The 20,940-nt window shown below is 55.4% G+C and overlaps 4 protein-coding genes across 6 annotated transcripts in view; 3 read left to right on the forward strand and 1 right to left on the reverse strand.

Annotated features, from left to right (window-relative positions):
* Positions 1–20,940, reverse strand: part of LOC145527547 (uncharacterized) — an 86,211-nt gene that overhangs the window by 50,089 nt on the left and 15,182 nt on the right. Inside the window, exons 4-10 of one of the 2 annotated variants that reach the window (XR_014069765.1) lie at positions 20,656–20,767; positions 16,255–16,480; positions 13,760–14,017; positions 13,028–13,139; positions 8,627–8,852; positions 6,132–6,389; positions 3,301–5,511 (exon numbers count right to left, since the gene is read on the reverse strand). The gene's annotated coding sequence lies outside the window, so the exon portion shown is untranslated. Of the gene's footprint in view, positions 5,512–6,131; positions 6,390–8,626; positions 8,853–10,928; positions 13,140–13,759; positions 14,018–16,254; positions 16,481–20,655; positions 20,768–20,940 lie in introns of those variants that run through there. The other variant, XR_014069766.1, reaches the window with a different exon arrangement.
* Positions 1,406–3,375, forward strand: LOC145527595 (uncharacterized). Its single transcript, XM_081545714.1, has 3 exons — positions 1,406–1,759; positions 2,159–2,471; positions 2,723–3,375. The coding sequence occupies exons 1-3, from the start codon at positions 1,523–1,525 to the stop codon at positions 2,995–2,997; spliced, it is 825 nt and encodes a 274-aa protein (XP_081401840.1). The 5' UTR covers positions 1,406–1,522; the 3' UTR covers positions 2,998–3,375.
* Positions 9,045–11,003, forward strand: LOC145527596 (uncharacterized). Its single transcript, XM_081545715.1, has 3 exons — positions 9,045–9,387; positions 9,787–10,099; positions 10,351–11,003. Exons 1-3 carry the CDS (start codon positions 9,151–9,153, stop codon positions 10,623–10,625), a joined length of 825 nt encoding a protein of 274 aa, XP_081401841.1. The 5' UTR covers positions 9,045–9,150; the 3' UTR covers positions 10,626–11,003.
* On the forward strand, positions 16,830–18,631 carry LOC145527593 (uncharacterized). Of its 2 annotated transcripts, none has more exons than XM_081545711.1 (3): positions 16,830–17,015; positions 17,415–17,727; positions 17,979–18,631. In XM_081545711.1, exons 1-3 carry the CDS (start codon positions 16,881–16,883, stop codon positions 18,251–18,253), a joined length of 723 nt encoding a protein of 240 aa, XP_081401837.1. In that variant the 5' UTR covers positions 16,830–16,880; the 3' UTR covers positions 18,254–18,631. The 2 variants fall into 2 exon arrangements, with proteins under 2 accessions (XP_081401837.1, XP_081401836.1); XM_081545710.1 differs by having other exon boundaries at positions 16,839–17,015; positions 18,038–18,631.

A 20,940-nucleotide genomic window follows, 5' to 3' on the forward strand; every position in this document is an offset into this window, starting at 1 on the left:
CTATTGGGAATACAACAACACACACAGATCCAGATCGATGGAATAAAGTTGAGGGTCCAGAAACAAACCCCAGCATCCATGGTCAACTCATCTCTGACACAGACGGGGAGAATATCCAAATGGGAACAAGAAAGCCTCTTCAATCAATGTCCATGGGAAAACCAGACAGCTACATCTGAAGAACGCTATTGGTTTTGATCTCATACCACCTCAATATCGGGGAAAAACCTCACCCTAAAGACTGATGTCATGAGATAGCTAGAAAGAAGCGTAGGTCAAAGGCTCCTTAACATCAGAGTCTCCTTGCCATTTGCTGGGCGGAGGTCGAAATGGGTCTCTTCAAGTAAGGGAAAGAGGTAAACGAAGTACACCACTGGGTTTCCATCCAATGGAACCTCTTCACAACGGAGAAGCTAAGCATTCACAAATGCAAAAGATAGGAAACGGAACACGAGAGACTCCTTGCAAGTGGTGTATCTGAGAAGGGGTTCATATGGAAAGAGACGAAGAATGCACAGCACTCAGATTCCAAGAAACACCACCACCACCCTTGACCCTTCCCCCATGACCAACTCTGACCTAAAGCCTTTCTCTCCCTCTAACCTATCCCTAAAACATAACCCTCATCTAATCATATACATGTGCATCCCTAGCATCCATCCATCCATCCACACACGAGAGAGAAAGAGGAAGACACAGACGGAATTGAGAAAGGAAAAGAGAGGGACACAGCCAGAGAGAGACACGGAACCAAAGAGAGGAAAGGAGTCGATGGTCCAGACTTTTCCTCAATCTGTCTCGAAGGTAGAAGCAATGACAGCGCCCTTCCACCCCAGAAGGGGGAAAAGGACGGAAGGTTTGGAGAGGAAAAGACAAGAACGCAGGGAGCCATTAGAAGCTCAGCCACCCGCAGAAGCCGAGCTGGGACCCTTGAACAGAATCTCAATGGAAACAGAGGACCAGAAAGTTGGCTACTCTTTTCTATAAGAGAGGGAGACCTTCGAGTCTTCCTTTCAGTCCTCCAACTTGGATGCGGGGTCTCAAAACAGTCAGGAGGGGGAGTGCCTTTTCCTGGGTTCCACGGCGCATCCAGGCCTCGTTCTGCCCCATTCTGTGCTGTGTCAGCCCTGGATGGAATCTTTCTTTCTGAAGTCTCAGCGCACGAGCTCCACGTGATATCGGCCCCAGGTGGAAAGGCATGGAGCTGCTCGTAGGCCGACAGACCTAGGAAGCAGATGGGAGAATGACCCCCACTCTGCAGATGGAGAGACTGGGGCAACCCTGAGGGGCATATGCTTGTCCAGGGCCACACCACTTATGAGAAGAAGGAGCCTGGTCTGAGAGCAGCATGGTCCTCGGAGCTCAGGCCCTGGCTGAACCCAGGCCTCCCCAGGGCTGTGGGCTGGGCCGTGTGGGTGTCATTGTGCCTGCACATGGCCTAAGGGGGGTGGTCGAGCAGTCAGAAACCCAGAGATTCCCTTGGGAAGTTTTGAGGAAGGGACCTCAGCACGAACCCCAGGAAATGATGTCACCTGCCGGCAACAGAACCCAACAGAACCCGCAATCCGGGTATCCAGGCCTCCAGAGCGGAGAGGAGCCCCCAGCCAGATCACTTGCTGCCAAGATGTTCTGCTGTTTGCCCCTGCCCAGAGGCCGGGGCCTCAGGAGAGCTCACAGGCAGTGTGCGTGGGCACCCTGTCGACGTTGGCTCAGGACACCCCCGAGAGGCCTCTGGCCCTTTGCCCGGAGAAACAGAAAGGTAACACGGGGAGCCCCAGGCCGGGCCAGGCCACCTCTCCCATGCCACCCGGAAACACCGGGTCCTTTGCCTGTGTGTGGGGATGCGGGTTTCTCGGGCTGTGTCTCCCTCAAGGAAGCCCAGGCGGATGTGGGGTCAGAAGCCTGTGGACAAGTTGTGCCCACACCCCAGGGGAGAGCAGGCTGGGCGGGATGGGGAGAGTGTGGGCAGCGCCGACCGGCCAGGCTGACCTCACACCCTCAGATGGGTCTCTTTCCTCCCGGGTGGGGATCTGAGCAGACACACGTCTCTGACCCTTCTGGGAAGAGAAGTTCGAGCAGGCAGAAGCAGCGGCTCCACTGGCCAGGCCCAGCTCGGAAAACTCCCAGCATGGCTGGCTGACGGTCACTGTCGTTGCAGAGCTTCCCACGTGATGAGGCCGAGGACGGGGACACCCCATCCAGCTCCCAGAGGGAGGGGTCGGAGCACCACCCGCCCGCCCGTGAGGCCCAGTGCAGGCTCCAGGTCAGCGTGCCCACGGAGGCATCAGCCCCACCGGGGGAGACGCGGAGGTGGGGAAGGCCTGCTGCCGAGACACCGCCCAGGATACAGCCGGCGGCCCAGTCTGAGGCTTCCACGGAGCTCAGCACACCCGGCTCCGACCCAGAGTCCAGAGAACCCCGGCCTCTGAGGCACCAGGAGGACCTGGAGCCCAGCACGCCACAGCACAGAGGTGAGGACGCTGGGGCTGGTGCACGGGAGTGTGTGGGGAGGGGTGCTGAGCTACACAGGGACGAGTCCTCGAAAGCTGCTGCTGGGCCTGCAGCAAGCGCTGGCCTCACACCCCCCGCCCCCCATCTTGCACACTTCAGTCCCAAAAGACATCTGACGCTGGGTATTCTTTGGGAACCTCTTGGAAGGTTTCTGTCCCGGGGTACGCACATGCCAAGGCTGGCCTGTGGGCAAACTTTGCTTCTCCCCCAGCTCTAGCACTGGCCTCCAACTGGAACCAGGCTCCACTTCCCAGACCTGTCCCCACACAGGTGGTGGCTCCAGGTGCAGGACCCAGGGATCCACCGAGGGCAGATGGAGAAGCGAGACTTGCCCTCGCAGAGACACCAGGCCAGCTGGGTACTGGCCAGCACACCGGGCAGATCGGATCTCCGTGCCTGCAGGACCCCCAGCCCCAGGCACTGATGTCCCACCCCCTCAGCGAGAACCTCCACCTCCACGTGCACCTCTACCTGCTCGGGCTTTAGCAAGAGAACCCGAGGCAGAGGAAGAGTCACCGCCTCGGCAGGGAGAGCCTGCCCTGGCTCCCGCGCAACACCCAGACGCCCACGATGACTCACCCAGCCCTGCAGGGAGAAAGAGCCCCCGCTCTGGACAGAGACCCAGAGCCCTTACCGGAAACACCACGTCCAGGGGAGCGGTCGGCTCTGCAGCCTCCATCCCTGTCTGCTCACCGTGGATGCCGGCAACTCGGTCTGCCCCCAGGGGACATGGAGTTCCTTTCCCCTGAACTGCTTTGCATGTGGTTTGTTTCCACCTTTCTGGTGATGTTTTATTTTTTGTATGGTTTCCTGGATTTTTGTTGGTTAAGTTGGGATTAGTAAACTGTTTCATCATTGTTGCAATCTGGGAACACTGTTGTGTAACTCTGGTGATACTGTGTTACCATCACCACTTTGTAGTTTCAGACCCGTTCCATCTTTATGCCCCACCCCCCAACAAAGCCTGGATTCAAGGCAAGCACGCCCTGTTCATCCCTCCCCCCGATCCTGAACACAATTTCATCTTTTCTTTCTGCATTCCTTCCTATATTCTTGGTGTCCCCAATCAATGACTCTCAGCGAAATGACTGAAGGAGTGTTTTTCGGACTCTCCACCTACTGTAAGACTCCATTGGAGAGTTCTCATTTTTATGTCATTTGAACTAGCCTTTGATAGCTGAAAGGACGGTGTACGTCCTTTCAAGATACCATGTGCCAAACGAAGCCCTTTTGGCAACTGCCATCATTATCTCCAGGCAGGCATTGCTGTTTGAAGGGTGACATCTCAGCCAGAAGGCAGAGGCTGAGCTCCTCTTGTTGCACCAGCTCCCAAAAGAAGCCAAGAAAGGGAGCTGGAACAACAAACCACCCCCATGCCCAGGAAAGCGTTCTTCATGACAGAAGGCTAGAAAATGACCCAACATCCTTGTGGCCCAGAACCACTCTAGAAAATCACTGTTCCATAAAAAAGAGAAACACATGGGAAGTTCCAAGGAGAGGCAATGCCCATGGCCAGTGTACTTGAGAGACGGCCTGACCGCTCCGGGGAAGACACGCACCGACGGAACCCCTTGGGAAACAGCAGTGATAGTCCTCACCGTCGTAAGGGTTTCCTCTGGGGACAACCTGCCCTGGGCACCACACGAGGGAGCAGACCGGCTTCTCTTCCTCTGCCCCCACACCATTCACTCATGAAGGCAGCTCAGGTGTTCTCATGCCCTGCCTGCCTGCCTGCCTGGCTCATCCGTGAGCTGTGACCACCTCCAGGCTAGGACTCCACCTTTTCCTCTCTGTGTACCGTGAATCTGCACACAGTGGGCTTTCAGAACCTTAGGAGACTTGAGCCATTCCCACTCGAGCCAGAACCCTCCCCAGGAAGGAAAACAGCTGTGGAGTCATTTTGGCCCCAGCACTGGTTCCGAAAGCCTGGCGGCTCCTACAGCCTCTACGGTGTGAAGAGGGAGGTCCCTTTTGACAGAGCTTTCCGGCTCTCAGATCTAAGCTGTTGTTTCACTGTCAGCTGTGTCTCTTCCGTTGCAGCCAGGTGGGCCACGCTGCTCCAAAGGAGCTCACAAGCTGAGTTTCAAGGGAGGACAGGGATGGCTACAACGTGCTGCAAACTGAGTGAGGGTCCCCACAATCCTCAGCAAAGGTCTGTGGTGTGCAAGTGGGGAGTAGAGGGCCCCCAAGTTCCAAAGGAAGGGAGGTAGTCGGGAGCTAAAGCCCTTGGCTGCTGTGGTAGCAGCTGCAGATGGCAGCCCGTCCACAGTGCACTTCAAATGAGGTCATATGAGCGGGACTCTGGAAATGGCTCCGAAATCGAGAGAAAGGGGTCAGGGTATGTGGGAATCCGGCGGGGGTGGGGGGTGGATGAAGGAAGGTGTCCCTCCTCTCTCCAGTGCAATTTGGTTTGGTGAGTCTCAAAGCTACCAGATGGCACTTCCCAAGTCAGGCCCCCGCAGGAATCAGGGTGGGCTGCCTGCCTCGGGCCCTGCCACAGGGACAAGCCACACCAGTGGCCTCCCTGAGCTCCAATGGCCGGATCTGGGGGGTTCTGTCTGGGTGCACACCTCCTTGCTGTGGCCAAGTTCCCCCCTTCTCTGAGCACCAGCTTCATCCTCTCGAATGAGGACATCAATTGCTACCTTGGCACGTTACTCTCTTCATCCTGTGAAGACTCATTAGGCTTATCCTACAATTACTAGCTGGCCCGAAGAGATATCTCCTGAATCCAGCTTAAGCTGGAGTCTCCCAGGCTCATCTGGCATGTCTTCCCTGAAGTCTGCCAAAACCCACACCCTTGCATTTCCAGGGACTCCCCTTAGCCAGCTGGGCAGAAAACCCAGCATGCTTCAAACAAGCTGACAGACAAGCGGGAGAGGACTCACGGGCAGACGGCTTCCCTCAGGTCTCGGGTGGAGCTCTGGGACCACAGCAGCAACGGGCCATCCCAGCCCCTGGGCTCAGCAGCGCCCTCATTCTCAGGCCGGCGGCTCTGCCCTGAGGGGAGCAGGAACGTCACCAACTGCCGCAGGCGGACCTCAAGCCCCTCCCACTGCTGGAGCCTGACCTCCCCCGGCCCCACCCCTTCCCCTACCCCAGCAGGACGAGAGCTCGTCTTCCCCTGGCTTCCAACGTGAGGCCCGGCCCTGGGCCCCGATTGGGCACTGCCCCAGCCCGGAGCCAATCACAGTGGCCAGGGAGGTGGAACGCACCGATTGGCCAGGGCCAGGTCATGTGACCATACTCCCCAGGAAACTCAAAGATTACCAAGGTTCTCTAAGAAACCAATGAACAAAATTATCCACTAAAGGCAAACCATAATTTTTAATGAGGCCAATGTCACAGAAAAAAAAAATGCTCCACAATAAACTGCTCAAGGAAGCTACTAAATAAACTTTCAGAAAAGTTTAGTAGTTTTTTTTTTTTTTTTAAATAGGGTGACGGAGAGCTATACCTTTCCCATCTATGTGAATTTAGGTTTAAACTAGATTTCCCTTGGCTATTATATAAGACAAAAAAACCCACATCACCCACTTTCACTCCCCCCCACCCCCAAAATGTGTTTTAATCTATTGAATTTTTGTGTCCTCAGTTGTGTCTGATTCACGGCAACTCACCAACTCTACACAGCCAGGCTCTTCCGTCCATGGAATTCAGGGCAATTTTTTCTGTCCCAGTAAATGCCCACCCTGGGTGATCCAAAGGCAAGGGCTCCGAGGCTCCTGAGAGACTAACTCCTTTCAGCTGAGCACAGAGCTGGCTCCTCACTGGGATGCCTGTGGCCTGGGGCTCCCAGAGGGGAGAGCAGCACTCGCCCCACCGTGTGGTCACTGCTGGAAGTGCAGGCTGCTCCTCACTCCCCCTTGACAGTGTCCCTGAGGGCAGAACAGTGTGAATCGAATCAAGGTGGAAAGGCAAACTCCAATGCAACCAACCTTCCCACAAGATCTCCAAAACCACTCAGGAACAGGGAATTGGAAACTGCAGGGGATGACATGAATGGAGATGGAGACTTGACACCTTACACCGAGTTCACTTCCAGTTATCCCTAGACAAACTTTCCATGAAAACTTGTCACAAATCTAGAAGAACAATGAGCAGAAACCGGACACGTGCTTTGAGTCTTCACACACAAAACTAAAAGGCAGTCCACAAAAAAAACCCAGAGAATACAGTGGACTTTGCAAAATCAAAGATATCTACTGTGGGAAAGACCTCATTACAAAAGCAAAAGACAGGTCATACATCGCGAGACGAATGAGTGGAAACACAAAGCTTATCAAGGATGTGTCTCCAAACAGACAAAGAACGCCAACACAACAAGCCTGTGAAAACTAGGGAAAGGTCTGAAGGGACACCAGACGGAGGAAGACACACACAGAGTATCCCGGATGATGTCCAGCACTGAGGGCCTGAAGAAACAACAGTCTAGTTGCACCCCCTCAGGCCTGTGTGACCGTGGATGAGGCCTCTGTTTCCCGGTGGCTCTGAGACATGGACAGGGAGGAAGGGGAAGAGAAGTCACTTGCATTTCTAATACTCACAGCAAAGTCTTCCAATGAGAAGGGAATTATCACCCCCACTGACAATGCCATTCACTGAAGTGATACCCACGAGTCCATCTACCCCAGAAGGGAAGGATGGACCTGTTCTCACAAAACGGCGAGAGATGGAAGGAGGAAGATCAAGCCCACACCAATCACTGGAAAGAGAAGCTGTGCTCAGGGCTTGAAAGAATTCCTACTGGGAAAATCATGTCACAGCCCCACATGGCAATCCACAGCTTCCATGCTATTCCTCCCAAAATGCCAATGCATTTTCGCACCGAACAAAGAATTGCAAAAGGGGTACGGAAACAGAAAAGAGCCTACATTGTCAATACAATCCGACGAAAAAGCCCCGATACGGACATCCAAGGTTGTGTGAAAGGAAATTAGACGACCAAACTAGGATCCTCAGGAGAGTATCGGAGGAGGCAATGGCGACCCACTCCAGTACTCTTGCCTGGAAAATGTCCTGGACGGAGGAGCCTGGTAGGCTGCAGGCCACGGGGTCATGCAGAGTCAGACACGACTGAAGTGACTTAGCCGCAGCAGCAGCAGCAGGACAGTATGCTATTGGGAATACAACAACACACACAGATCCAGATCGATGGAATAAAGTTGAGGGTCCAGAAACAAACCCCAGCATCCATGGTCAACTCATCTCTGACACAGACGGGGAGAATATCCAAATGGGAACAAGAAAGCCTCTTCAATCAATGTCCATGGGAAAACCAGACAGCTACATCTGAAGAACGCTATTGGTTTTGATCTCATACCACCTCAATATCGGGGAAAAACCTCACCCTAAAGACTGATGTCATGAGATAGCTAGAAAGAAGCGTAGGTCAAAGGCTCCTTAACATCAGAGTCTCCTTGCCATTTGCTGGGCGGAGGTCGAAATGGGTCTCTTCAAGTAAGGGAAAGAGGTAAACGAAGTACACCACTGGGTTTCCATCCAATGGAACCTCTTCACAACGGAGAAGCTAAGCATTCACAAATGCAAAAGATAGGAAACGGAACACGAGAGACTCCTTGCAAGTGGTGTATCTGAGAAGGGGTTCATATGGAAAGAGACGAAGAATGCACAGCACTCAGATTCCAAGAAACACCACCACCACCCTTGACCCTTCCCCCATGACCAACTCTGACCTAAAGCCTTTCTCTCCCTCTAACCTATCCCTAAAACATAACCCTCATCTAATCATATACATGTGCATCCCTAGCATCCATCCATCCATCCACACACGAGAGAGAAAGAGGAAGACACAGACGGAATTGAGAAAGGAAAAGAGAGGGACACAGCCAGAGAGAGACACGGAACCAAAGAGAGGAAAGGAGTCGATGGTCCAGACTTTTCCTCAATCTGTCTCGAAGGTAGAAGCAATGACAGCGCCCTTCCACCCCAGAAGGGGGAAAAGGACGGAAGGTTTGGAGAGGAAAAGACAAGAACGCAGGGAGCCATTAGAAGCTCAGCCACCCGCAGAAGCCGAGCTGGGACCCTTGAACAGAATCTCAATGGAAACAGAGGACCAGAAAGTTGGCTACTCTTTTCTATAAGAGAGGGAGACCTTCGAGTCTTCCTTTCGGTCCTCCAACTTGGATGCGGGGTCTCAAAACAGTCAGGAGGGGGAGTGCCTTTTCCTGGGTTCCACGGCGCATCCAGGCCTCGTTCTGCCCCATTCTGTGCTGTGTCAGCCCTGGATGGAATCTTTCTTTCTGAAGTCTCAGCGCACGAGCTCCACGTGATATCGGCCCCAGGTGGAAAGGCATGGAGCTGCTCGTAGGCCGACAGACCTAGGAAGCAGATGGGAGAATGACCCCCACTCTGCAGATGGAGAGACTGGGGCAACCCTGAGGGGCATATGCTTGTCCAGGGCCACACCACTTATGAGAAGAAGGAGCCTGGTCTGAGAGCAGCATGGTCCTCGGAGCTCAGGCCCTGGCTGAACCCAGGCCTCCCCAGGGCTGTGGGCTGGGCCGTGTGGGTGTCATTGTGCCTGCACATGGCCTAAGGGGGGTGGTCGAGCAGTCAGAAACCCAGAGATTCCCTTGGGAAGTTTTGAGGAAGGGACCTCAGCACGAACCCCAGGAAATGATGTCACCTGCCGGCAACAGAACCCAACAGAACCCGCAATCCGGGTATCCAGGCCTCCAGAGCGGAGAGGAGCCCCCAGCCAGATCACTTGCTGCCAAGATGTTCTGCTGTTTGCCCCTGCCCAGAGGCCGGGGCCTCAGGAGAGCTCACAGGCAGTGTGCGTGGGCACCCTGTCGACGTTGGCTCAGGACACCCCCGAGAGGCCTCTGGCCCTTTGCCCGGAGAAACAGAAAGGTAACACGGGGAGCCCCAGGCCGGGCCAGGCCACCTCTCCCATGCCACCCGGAAACACCGGGTCCTTTGCCTGTGTGTGGGGATGCGGGTTTCTCGGGCTGTGTCTCCCTCAAGGAAGCCCAGGCGGATGTGGGGTCAGAAGCCTGTGGACAAGTTGTGCCCACACCCCAGGGGAGAGCAGGCTGGGCGGGATGGGGAGAGTGTGGGCAGCGCCGACCGGCCAGGCTGACCTCACACCCTCAGATGGGTCTCTTTCCTCCCGGGTGGGGATCTGAGCAGACACACGTCTCTGACCCTTCTGGGAAGAGAAGTTCGAGCAGGCAGAAGCAGCGGCTCCACTGGCCAGGCCCAGCTCGGAAAACTCCCAGCATGGCTGGCTGACGGTCACTGTCGTTGCAGAGCTTCCCACGTGATGAGGCCGAGGACGGGGACACCCCATCCAGCTCCCAGAGGGAGGGGTCGGAGCACCACCCGCCCGCCCGTGAGGCCCAGTGCAGGCTCCAGGTCAGCGTGCCCACGGAGGCATCAGCCCCACCGGGGGAGACGCGGAGGTGGGGAAGGCCTGCTGCCGAGACACCGCCCAGGATACAGCCGGCGGCCCAGTCTGAGGCTTCCACGGAGCTCAGCACACCCGGCTCCGACCCAGAGTCCAGAGAACCCCGGCCTCTGAGGCACCAGGAGGACCTGGAGCCCAGCACGCCACAGCACAGAGGTGAGGACGCTGGGGCTGGTGCACGGGAGTGTGTGGGGAGGGGTGCTGAGCTACACAGGGACGAGTCCTCGAAAGCTGCTGCTGGGCCTGCAGCAAGCGCTGGCCTCACACCCCCCGCCCCCCATCTTGCACACTTCAGTCCCAAAAGACATCTGACGCTGGGTATTCTTTGGGAACCTCTTGGAAGGTTTCTGTCCCGGGGTACGCACATGCCAAGGCTGGCCTGTGGGCAAACTTTGCTTCTCCCCCAGCTCTAGCACTGGCCTCCAACTGGAACCAGGCTCCACTTCCCAGACCTGTCCCCACACAGGTGGTGGCTCCAGGTGCAGGACCCAGGGATCCACCGAGGGCAGATGGAGAAGCGAGACTTGCCCTCGCAGAGACACCAGGCCAGCTGGGTACTGGCCAGCACACCGGGCAGATCGGATCTCCGTGCCTGCAGGACCCCCAGCCCCAGGCACTGATGTCCCACCCCCTCAGCGAGAACCTCCACCTCCACGTGCACCTCTACCTGCTCGGGCTTTAGCAAGAGAACCCGAGGCAGAGGAAGAGTCACCGCCTCGGCAGGGAGAGCCTGCCCTGGCTCCCGCGCAACACCCAGACGCCCACGATGACTCACCCAGCCCTGCAGGGAGAAAGAGCCCCCGCTCTGGACAGAGACCCAGAGCCCTTACCGGAAACACCACGTCCAGGGGAGCGGTCGGCTCTGCAGCCTCCATCCCTGTCTGCTCACCGTGGATGCCGGCAACTCGGTCTGCCCCCAGGGGACATGGAGTTCCTTTCCCCTGAACTGCTTTGCATGTGGTTTGTTTCCACCTTTCTGGTGATGTTTTATTTTTTGTATGGTTTCCTGGATTTTTGTTGGTTAAGTTGGGATTAGTAAACTGTTTCATCATTGTTGCAATCTGGGAACACTGTTGTGTAACTCTGGTGATACTGTGTTACCATCACCACTTTGTAGTTTCAGACCCGTTCCATCTTTATGCCCCACCCCCCAACAAAGCCTGGATTCAAGGCAAGCACGCCCTGTTCATCCCTCCCCCCGATCCTGAACACAATTTCATCTTTTCTTTCTGCATTCCTTCCTATATTCTTGGTGTCCCCAATCAATGACTCTCAGCGAAATGACTGAAGGAGTGTTTTTCGGACTCTCCACCTACTGTAAGACTCCATTGGAGAGTTCTCATTTTTATGTCATTTGAACTAGCCTTTGATAGCTGAAAGGACGGTGTACGTCCTTTCAAGATACCATGTGCCAAACGAAGCCCTTTTGGCAACTGCCATCATTATCTCCAGGCAGGCATTGCTGTTTGAAGGGTGACATCTCAGCCAGAAGGCAGAGGCTGAGCTCCTCTTGTTGCACCAGCTCCCAAAAGAAGCCAAGAAAGGGAGCTGGAACAACAAACCACCCCCATGCCCAGGAAAGCGTTCTTCATGACAGAAGGCTAGAAAATGACCCAACATCCTTGTGGCCCAGAACCACTCTAGAAAATCACTGTTCCATAAAAAAGAGAAACACATGGGAAGTTCCAAGGAGAGGCAATGCCCATGGCCAGTGTACTTGAGAGACGGCCTGACCGCTCCGGGGAAGACACGCACCGACGGAACCCCTTGGGAAACAGCAGTGATAGTCCTCACCATCGTAAGGGTTTCCTCTGGGGACAACCTGCCCTGGGCACCACACGAGGGAGCAGACCGGCTTCTCTTCCTCTGCCCCCACACCATTCACTCATGAAGGCAGCTCAGGTGTTCTCATGCCCTGCCTGCCTGCCTGCCTGGCTCATCCGTGAGCTGTGACCACCTCCAGGCTAGGACTCCACCTTTTCCTCTCTGTGTACCGTGAATCTGCACACAGTGGGCTTTCAGAACCTTAGGAGACTTGAGCCATTCCCACTCGAGCCAGAACCCTCCCCAGGAAGGAAAACAGCTGTGGAGTCATTTTGGCCCCAGCACTGGTTCCGAAAGCCTGGCGGCTCCTACAGCCTCTACGGTGTGAAGAGGGAGGTCCCTTTTGACAGAGCTTTCCGGCTCTCAGATCTAAGCTGTTGTTTCACTGTCAGCTGTGTCTCTTCCGTTGCAGCCAGGTGGGCCACGCTGCTCCAAAGGAGCTCACAAGCTGAGTTTCAAGGGAGGACAGGGATGGCTACAACGTGCTGCAAACTGAGTGAGGGTCCCCACAATCCTCAGCAAAGGTCTGTGGTGTGCAAGTGGGGAGTAGAGGGCCCCCAAGTTCCAAAGGAAGGGAGGTAGTCGGGAGCTAAAGCCCTTGGCTGCTGTGGTAGCAGCTGCAGATGGCAGCCCGTCCACAGTGCACTTCAAATGAGGTCATATGAGCGGGACTCTGGAAATGGCTCCGAAATCGAGAGAAAGGGGTCAGGGTATGTGGGAATCCGGCGGGGGTGGGGGGTGGATGAAGGAAGGTGTCCCTCCTCTCTCCAGTGCAATTTGGTTTGGTGAGTCTCAAAGCTACCAGATGGCACTTCCCAAGTCAGGCCCCCGCAGGAATCAGGGTGGGCTGCCTGCCTCGGGCCCTGCCACAGGGACAAGCCACACCAGTGGCCTCCCTGAGCTCCAATGGCCGGATCTGGGGGGTTCTGTCTGGGTGCACACCTCCTTGCTGTGGCCAAGTTCCCCCCTTCTCTGAGCACCAGCTTCATCCTCTCGAATGAGGACATCAATTGCTACCTTGGCACGTTACTCTCTTCATCCTGTGAAGACTCATTAGGCTTATCCTACAATTACTAGCTGGCCCGAAGAGATATCTCCTGAATCCAGCTTAAGCTGGAGTCTCCCAGGCTCATCTGGCATGTCTTCCCTGAAGTCTGCCAAAACCCACACCCTTGCATTTCCAGGGACTCCCCTTAGCCAGCTGGGCAGAAAACCCAGCATGCTTCAAACAAGCTGACAGACAAGCGGGAGAGGACTCACGGGCAGACGGCTTCCCTCAGGTCTCGGGTGGAGCTCTGGGACCACAGCAGCAACGGGCCATCCCAGCCCCTGGGCTCAGCAGCGCCCTCATTCTCAGGCCGGCGGCTCTGCCCTGAGGGGAGCAGGAACGTCACCAACTGCCGCAGGCGGACCTCAAGCCCCTCCCACTGCTGGAGCCTGACCTCCCCCGGCCCCACCCCTTCCCCTACCCCAGCAGGACGAGAGCTCGTCTTCCCCTGGCTTCCAACGTGAGGCCCGGCCCTGGGCCCCGATTGGGCACTGCCCCAGCCCGGAGCCAATCACAGTGGCCAGGGAGGTGGAACGCACCGATTGGCCAGGGCCAGGTCATGTGACCATACTCCCCAGGAAACTCAAAGATTACCAAGGTTCTCTAAGAAACCAATGAACAAAATTATCCACTAAAGGCAAACCATAATTTTTAATGAGGCCAATGTCACAGAAAAAAAAAATGCTCCACAATAAACTGCTCAAGGAAGCTACTAAATAAACTTTCAGAAAAGTTTAGTAGTTTTTTTTTTTTTTTTAAATAGGGTGACGGAGAGCTATACCTTTCCCATCTATGTGAATTTAGGTTTAAACTAGATTTCCCTTGGCTATTATATAAGACAAAAAAACCCACATCACCCACTTTCACTCCCCCCCACCCCCAAAATGTGTTTCAATCTATTGAATTTTTGTGTCCTCAGTTGTGTCTGATTCACGGCAACTCACCAACTCTACACAGCCAGGCTCTTCCGTCCATGGAATTCAGGGCAATTTTTTCTGTCCCAGTAAATGCCCACCCTGGGTGATCCAAAGGCAAGGGCTCCGAGGCTCCTGAGAGACTAACTCCTTTCAGCTGAGCACAGAGCTGGCTCCTCACTGGGATGCCTGTGGCCTGGGGCTCCCAGAGGGGAGAGCAGCACTCGCCCCACCGTGTGGTCACTGCTGGAAGTGCAGGCTGCTCCTCACTCCCCCTTGACAGTGTCCCTGAGGGCAGAACAGTGTGAATCGAATCAAGGTGGAAAGGCAAACTCCAATGCAACCAACCTTCCCACAAGATCTCCAAAACCACTCAGGAACAGGGAATTGGAAACTGCAGGGGATGACATGAATGGAGATGGAGACTTGACACCTTACACCGAGTTCACTTCCAGTTATCCCTAGACAAACTTTCCATGAAAACTTGTCACAAATCTAGAAGAACAATGAGCAGAAACCGGACACGTGCTTTGAGTCTTCACACACAAAACTAAAAGGCAGTCCACAAAAAAAACCCAGAGAATACAGTGGACTTTGCAAAATCAAAGATATCTACTGTGGGAAAGACCTCATTACAAAAGCAAAAGACAGGTCATACATCGCGAGACGAATGAGTGGAAACACAAAGCTTATCAAGGATGTGTCTCCAAACAGACAAAGAACGCCAACACAACAAGCCTGTGAAAACTAGGGAAAGGTCTGAAGGGACACCAGACGGAGGAAGACACACACAGAGTATCCCGGATGATGTCCAGCACTGAGGGCCTGAAGAAACAACAGTCTAGTTGCACCCCCTCAGGCCTGTGTGACCGTGGATGAGGCCTCTGTTTCCCGGTGGCTCTGAGACATGGACAGGGAGGAAGGGGAAGAGAAGTCACTTGCATTTCTAATACTCACAGCAAAGTCTTCCAATGAGAAGGGAATTATCACCCCCACTGACAATGCCATTCACTGAAGTGATACCCACGAGTCCATCTACCCCAGAAGGGAAGGATGGACCTGTTCTCACAAAACGGCGAGAGATGGAAGGAGGAAGATCAAGCCCACACCAATCACTGGAAAGAGAAGCTGTGCTCAGGGCTTGAAAGAATTCCTACTGGGAAAATCATGTCACAGCCCCACATGGCAATCCACAGCTTCCATGCTATTCCTCCCAAAATGCCAATGCATTTTCGCACCGAACAAAGAATTGCAAAAGGGGTACGGAAACAGAAAAGAGCCTACATTGTCAATACAATCCGACGAAAAAGCCCCGATACGGACATCCAAGGTTGTGTGAAAGGAAATTAGACGACCAAACTAGGATCCTCAGGAGAGTATCGGAGAAGGCAATGGCGACCCACTCCAGTACTCTTGCCTGGAAAATGTCCTGGACGGAGGAGCCTGGTAGGCTACAGGCCACGGGGTCTTGCAGAGTCAGACACGACTGAAGTGACTTAGCCGCAGCAGCAGCAGCAGGACAGTATGCTATTGGGAATACAACAACACACACAGATCCAGATCGATGGAATAAAGTTGAGGGTCCAGAAACAAACCCCAGCATCCATGGTCAACTCATCTCTGACACAGACGGTGAGAATATCCAAATGGGAACAAGAAAGCCTCTTCAATCAATGTCCATGGGAAAACCAGACAGCTACATCTGAAGAACGCTATTGGGTTTGATCTCATACCACCTCAATATCGGGGAAAAACCTCACCCTAAAGACTGATGTCATGAGATAGCTAGAAAGAAGCGTAGGTCAAAGGCTCCTTAACATCAGAGTCTCCTTGCCATTTGCTGGGCGGAGGTCGAAATGGGTCTCTTCAAGTAAGGGAAAGAGGTAAACGAAGTACACCACTGGGTTTCCATCCAATGGAACCTATTCACAACAGAGAGGCTAAGCATTCACAAATGCAAAAGATAGGAAACGGAACACGAGAGACTCCTTGCAAGTGGTGTATCTGAGAAGGGGTTCATATGGAAAGAGACGAAGAATGCACAGCACTCAGATTCCAAGAAACACCACCACCACCCTTGACCCTTCCCCCATGACCAACTCTGACCTAAAGCCTTTCTCTCCCTCTAACCTATCCCTAAAACATAACCCTCATCTAATCATATACATGTGCATCCCTAGCATCCATCCATCCATCCACACACGAGAGAGAAAGAGGAAGACACAGACGGAATTGAGAAAGGAAAAGAGAGGGACACAGCCAGAGAGAGACACGGAACCAAAGAGAGGAAAGGAGTCGATGGTCCAGACTATTCCTCAATCTGTCTCGAAGGTAGAAGCAATGACAGCGCCCTTCCACCCCAGAAGGGGGAAAAGGACGGAAGGTTTGGAGAGGAAAAGACAAGAACGCAGGGAGCCATTAGAAGCTCAGCCACCCGCAGAAGCCGAGCTGGGACCCTTGAACAGAATCTCAATGGAAACAGAGGACCAGAAAGTTGGCTACTCTTTTCTATAAGAGAGGGAGACCTTCGAGTCTTCCTTTCGGTCCTCCAACTTGGATGCGGGGTCTCAAAACAGTCAGGAGGGGGAGTGCCTTTTCCTGGGTTCCACGGCGCATCCAGGCCTCGTTCTGCCCCATTCTGTGCTGTGTCAGCCCTGGATGGAATCTTTCTTTCTGAAGTCTCAGCGCACGAGCTCCACGTGATATCGGCCCCAGGTGGAAAGGCATGGAGCTGCTCGTAGGCCGACAGACCTACGAAGCAGATGGGAGAATGACCCCCACTCTGCAGATGGAGAGACTGGGGCAACCCTGAGGGGCATATGCTTGTCCAGGGCCACACCACTTATGAGAAGAAGGAGCCTGGTCTGAGAGCAGCATGGTCCTCGGAGCTCAGGCCCTGGCTGAACCCAGGCCTCCCCAGGGCTGTGGGCTGGGCCGTGTGGGTGTCATTGTGCCTGCACATGGCCTAAGGGGGGTGGTCGAGCAGTCAGAAACCCAGAGATTCCCTTGGGAAGTTTTGAGGAAGGGACCTCAGCACGAACCCCAGGAAATGATGTCACCTGCCGGCAACAGAACCCAACAGAACCCGCAATCCGGGTATCCAGGCCTCCAGAGCGGAGAGGAGCCCCCAGCCAGATCACTTGCTGCCAAGATGTTCTGCTGTTTGCCCCTGCCCAGAGGCCGGGGCCTCAGGAGAGCTCACAGGCAGTGTGCGTGGGCACCCTGTCGACGTTGGCTCAGGACACCCCCGAGAGGCCTCTGGCCCTTTGCCCGGAGAAACAGAAAGGTAACACGGGGAGCCCCAGGCCGGGCCAGGCCACCTCTCCCATGCCACCCGGAAACACCGGGTCCTTTGCCTGTGTGTGGGGATGCGGGTTTCTCGGGCTGTGTCTCCCTCAAGGAAGCCCAGGCGGATGTGGGGTCAGAAGCCTGTGGACAAGTTGTGCCCACACCCCAGGGGAGAGCAGGCTGGGCGGGATGGGGAGAGTGTGGGCAGCGCCGACCGGCCAGGCTGACCTCACACCCTCAGATGGGTCTCTTTCCTCCCGGGTGGGGATCTGAGCAGACACACGTCTCTGACCCTTCTGGGAAGAGAAGTTCGAGCAGGCAGAAGCAGCGGCTCCACTGGCCAGGCCCAGCTCGGAAAACTCCCAGCATGGCTGGCTGACGGTCACTGTCGTTGCAGAGCTTCCCACGTGATGAGGCCGAGGACGGGGACACCCCATCCAGCTCCCAGAGGGAGGGGTCGGAGCACCACCCGCCCGCCCGTGAGGCCCAGTGCAGGCTCCAGGTCAGCGTGCCCACGGAGGCATCAGCCCCACCGGGGGAGACGCGGAGGTGGGGAAGGCCTGCTGCCGAGACACCGCCCAGGATACAGCCGGCGGCCCAGTCTGAGGCTTCCACGGAGCTCAGCACACCCGGCTCCGACCCAGAGTCCAGAGAACCCCGGCCTCTGAGGCACCAGGAGGACCTGGAGCCCAGCACGCCACAGCACAGAGGTGAGGACGCTGGGGCTGGTGCACGGGAGTGTGTGGGGAGGGGTGCTGAGCTACACAGGGACGAGTCCTCGAAAGCTGCTGCTGGGCCTGCAGCAAGCGCTGGCCTCACACCCCCCGCCCCCCATCTTGCACACTTCAGTCCCAAAAGACATCTGACGCTGGGTATTCTTTGGGAACCTCTTGGAAGGTTTCTGTCCCGGGGTACGCACATGCCAAGGCTGGCCTGTGGGCAAACTTTGCTTCTCCCCCAGCTCTAGCACTGGCCTCCAACTGGAACCAGGCTCCACTTCCCAGACCTGTCCCCACACAGGTGGTGGCTCCAGGTGCAGGACCCAGGGATCCACCGAGGGCAGATGGAGAAGCGAGACTTGCCCTCGCAGAGACACCAGGCCAGCTGGGTACTGGCCAGCACACCGGGCAGATCGGATCTCCGTGCCTGCAGGACCCCCAGCCCCAGGCACTGATGTCCCACCCCCTCAGCGAGAACCTCCACCTCCACGTGCACCTCTACCTGCTCGGGCTTTAGCAAGAGAACCCGAGGCAGAGGAAGAGTCACCGCCTCGGCAGGGAGAGCCTGCCCTGGCTCCCGCGCAACACCCAGACGCCCACGATGACTCACCCAGCCCTGCAGGGAGAAAGAGCCCCCGCTCTGGACAGAGACCCAGAGCCCTTACCGGAAACACCACGTCCAGGGGAGCGGTCGGCTCTGCAGCCTCCATCCCTGTCTGCTCACCGTGGATGCCGGCAACTCGGTCTGCCCCCAGGGGACATGGAGTTCCTTTCCCCTGAACTGCTTTGCATGTGGTTTGTTTCCACCTTTCTGGTGATGTTTTATTTTTTGTATGGTTTCCTGGATTTTTGTTGGTTAAGTTGGGATTAGTAAACTGTTTCATCATTGTTGCAATCTGGGAACACTGTTGTGTAACTCTGGTGATACTGTGTTACCATCACCACTTTGTAGTTTCAGACCCGTTCCATCTTTATGCCCCACCCCCCAACAAAGCCTGGATTCAAGGCAAGCACGCCCTGTTCATCCCTCCCCCCGATCCTGAACACAATTTCATCTTTTCTTTCTGCATTCCTTCCTATATTCTTGGTGTCCCCAATCAATGACTCTCAGCGAAATGACTGAAGGAGTGTTTTTCGGACTCTCCACCTACTGTAAGACTCCATTGGAGAGTTCTCATTTTTATGTCATTTGAACTAGCCTTTGATAGCTGAAAGGACGGTGTACGTCCTTTCAAGATACCATGTGCCAAACGAAGCCCTTTTGGCAACTGCCATCATTATCTCCAGGCAGGCATTGCTGTTTGAAGGGTGACATCTCAGCCAGAAGGCAGAGGCTGAGCTCCTCTTGTTGCACCAGCTCCCAAAAGAAGCCAAGAAAGGGAGCTGGAACAACAAACCACCCCCATGCCCAGGAAAGCGTTCTTCATGACAGAAGGCTAGAAAATGACCCAACATCCTTGTGGCCCAGAACCACTCTAGAAAATCACTGTTCCATAAAAAAGAGAAACACATGGGAAGTTCCAAGGAGAGGCAATGCCCATGGCCAGTGTACTTGAGAGACGGCCTGACCGCTCCGGGGAAGACACGCACCGACGGAACCCCTTGGGAAACAGCAGTGATAGTCCTCACCATCGTAAGGGTTTCCTCTGGGGACAACCTGCCCTGGGCACCACACGAGGGAGCAGACTGGCTTCTCTTCCTCTGCCCCCACACCATTCACTCATGAAGGCAGCTCAGGTGTTCTCATGCCCTGCCTGCCTGCCTGCCTGGCTCATCCGTGAGCTGTGACCACCTCCAGGCTAGGACTCCACCTTTTCCTCTCTGTGTACCGTGAATCTGCACACAGTGGGCTTTCAGAACCTTAGGAGACTTGAGCCATTCCCACTCGAGCCAGAACCCTCCCCAGGAAGGAAAACAGCTGTGGAGTCATTTTGGCCCCAGCACTGGTTCCGAAAGCCTGGCGGCTCCTACAGCCTCTACGGTGTGAAGAGGGAGGTCCCTTTTGACAGAGCTTTCCGGCTCTCAGATCTAAGCTGTTGTTTCACTGTCAGCTGTGTCTCTTCCGTTGCAGCCAGGTGGGCCACGCTGCTCCAAAGGAGCTCACAAGCTGAGTTTCAAGGGAGGACAGGGATGGCTACAACGTGCTGCAAACTGAGTGAGGGTCCCCACAATCCTCAGCAAAGGTCTGTGGTGTGCAAGTGGGGAGTAGAGGGCCCCCAAGTTCCAAAGGAAGGGAGGTAGTCGGGAGCTAAAGCCCTTGGCTGCTGTGGTAGCAGCTGCAGATGGCAGCCCGTCCACAGTGCACTTCAAATGAGGTCATATGAGCAGGACTCTGGAAATGGCTCCGAAATCGAGAGAAAGGGGTCAGGGTATGTGGGAATCCAGCGGGGGTGGGGGGTGGATGAAGGAAGGTGTCCCTCCTATCTCCAGTGCAATTTGGTTTGGTGAGTCTCAAAGCTACCAGATGGCACTTCCCAAGTCAGGCCCCCGCAGGAATCAGGGTGGGCTGCCTGCCTCGGGCCCTGCCACAGGGACAAGCCACACCAGTGGCCTCCCTGAGCTCCAATGGCCGGATCTGGGGGGTTCTGTCTGGGTGCACACCTCCTTGCTGTGGCCAAGTTCCCCCCTTCTCTGAGCACCAGCTTCATCCTCTCGAATGAGGACATCAATTGCTACCTTGGCACGTTACTCTCTTCATCCTGTGAAGACTCATTAGGCTTATCCTACAATTACTAGCTGGCCCGAAGAGATATCTCCTGAATCCAGCTTAAGCTGGAGTCTCCCAGGCTCATCTGGCATGTCTTCCCTGAAGTCTGCCAAAACCCACACCCTTGCATTTCCAGGGACTCCCCTTAGCCAGCTGGGCAGAAAACCCAGCATGCTTCAAACAAGCTGACAGACAAGCGGGAGAGGACTCACGGGCAGACGGCTTCCCTCAGGTCTCGGGTGGAGCTCTGGGACCACAGCAGCAACGGGCCATCCCAGCCCCTGGGCTCAGCAGCGCCCTCATTCTCAGGCCGGCGGCTCTGCCCTGAGGGGAGCAGGAACGTCACCAACTGCCGCAGGCGGACCTCAAGCCCCTCCCACTGCTGGAGCCTGACCTCCCCCGGCCCCACCCCTTCCCCTACCCCAGCAGGACGAGAGCTCGTCTTCCCCTGGCTTCCAACGTGAGGCCCGGCCCTGGGCCCCGATTGGGCACTGCCC

This window comes from Giraffa tippelskirchi, chromosome 11, assembly GCF_054371585.1.
Source record: "Giraffa tippelskirchi isolate mGirTip1 chromosome 11, T2T-mGirTip1v1.2.pri, whole genome shotgun sequence".
Lineage (NCBI taxonomy): Eukaryota > Metazoa > Chordata > Mammalia > Artiodactyla > Giraffidae > Giraffa > Giraffa tippelskirchi.

Bases quoted from the DNA above. Each gene is read 5' to 3' on its own strand.
- LOC145527596 (XM_081545715.1), top strand. From the start codon at position 9,151: ATGATGTCACCTGCCGGCAACAGAACCCAACAGAACCCGCAATCCGGG. The intron at 9,388-9,786 runs GTAACACGGGGA...CTGTCGTTGCAG, and splicing joins TTGCCCGGAGAAACAGAAAG to AGCTTCCCACGTGATGAGGC. The intron at 10,100-10,350 runs GTGAGGACGCTG...CTTCTCCCCCAG, and splicing joins CAGCACGCCACAGCACAGAG to CTCTAGCACTGGCCTCCAAC.
- LOC145527595 (XM_081545714.1), top strand. From the start codon at position 1,523: ATGATGTCACCTGCCGGCAACAGAACCCAACAGAACCCGCAATCCGGG. The intron at 1,760-2,158 runs GTAACACGGGGA...CTGTCGTTGCAG, and splicing joins TTGCCCGGAGAAACAGAAAG to AGCTTCCCACGTGATGAGGC. The intron at 2,472-2,722 runs GTGAGGACGCTG...CTTCTCCCCCAG, and splicing joins CAGCACGCCACAGCACAGAG to CTCTAGCACTGGCCTCCAAC.
- LOC145527593 (XM_081545710.1), top strand. From the start codon at position 16,881: ATGTTCTGCTGTTTGCCCCTGCCCAGAGGCCGGGGCCTCAGGAGAGCT. The intron at 17,016-17,414 runs GTAACACGGGGA...CTGTCGTTGCAG, and splicing joins TTGCCCGGAGAAACAGAAAG to AGCTTCCCACGTGATGAGGC. The intron at 17,728-18,037 runs GTGAGGACGCTG...GTCCCCACACAG, and splicing joins CAGCACGCCACAGCACAGAG to GTGGTGGCTCCAGGTGCAGG.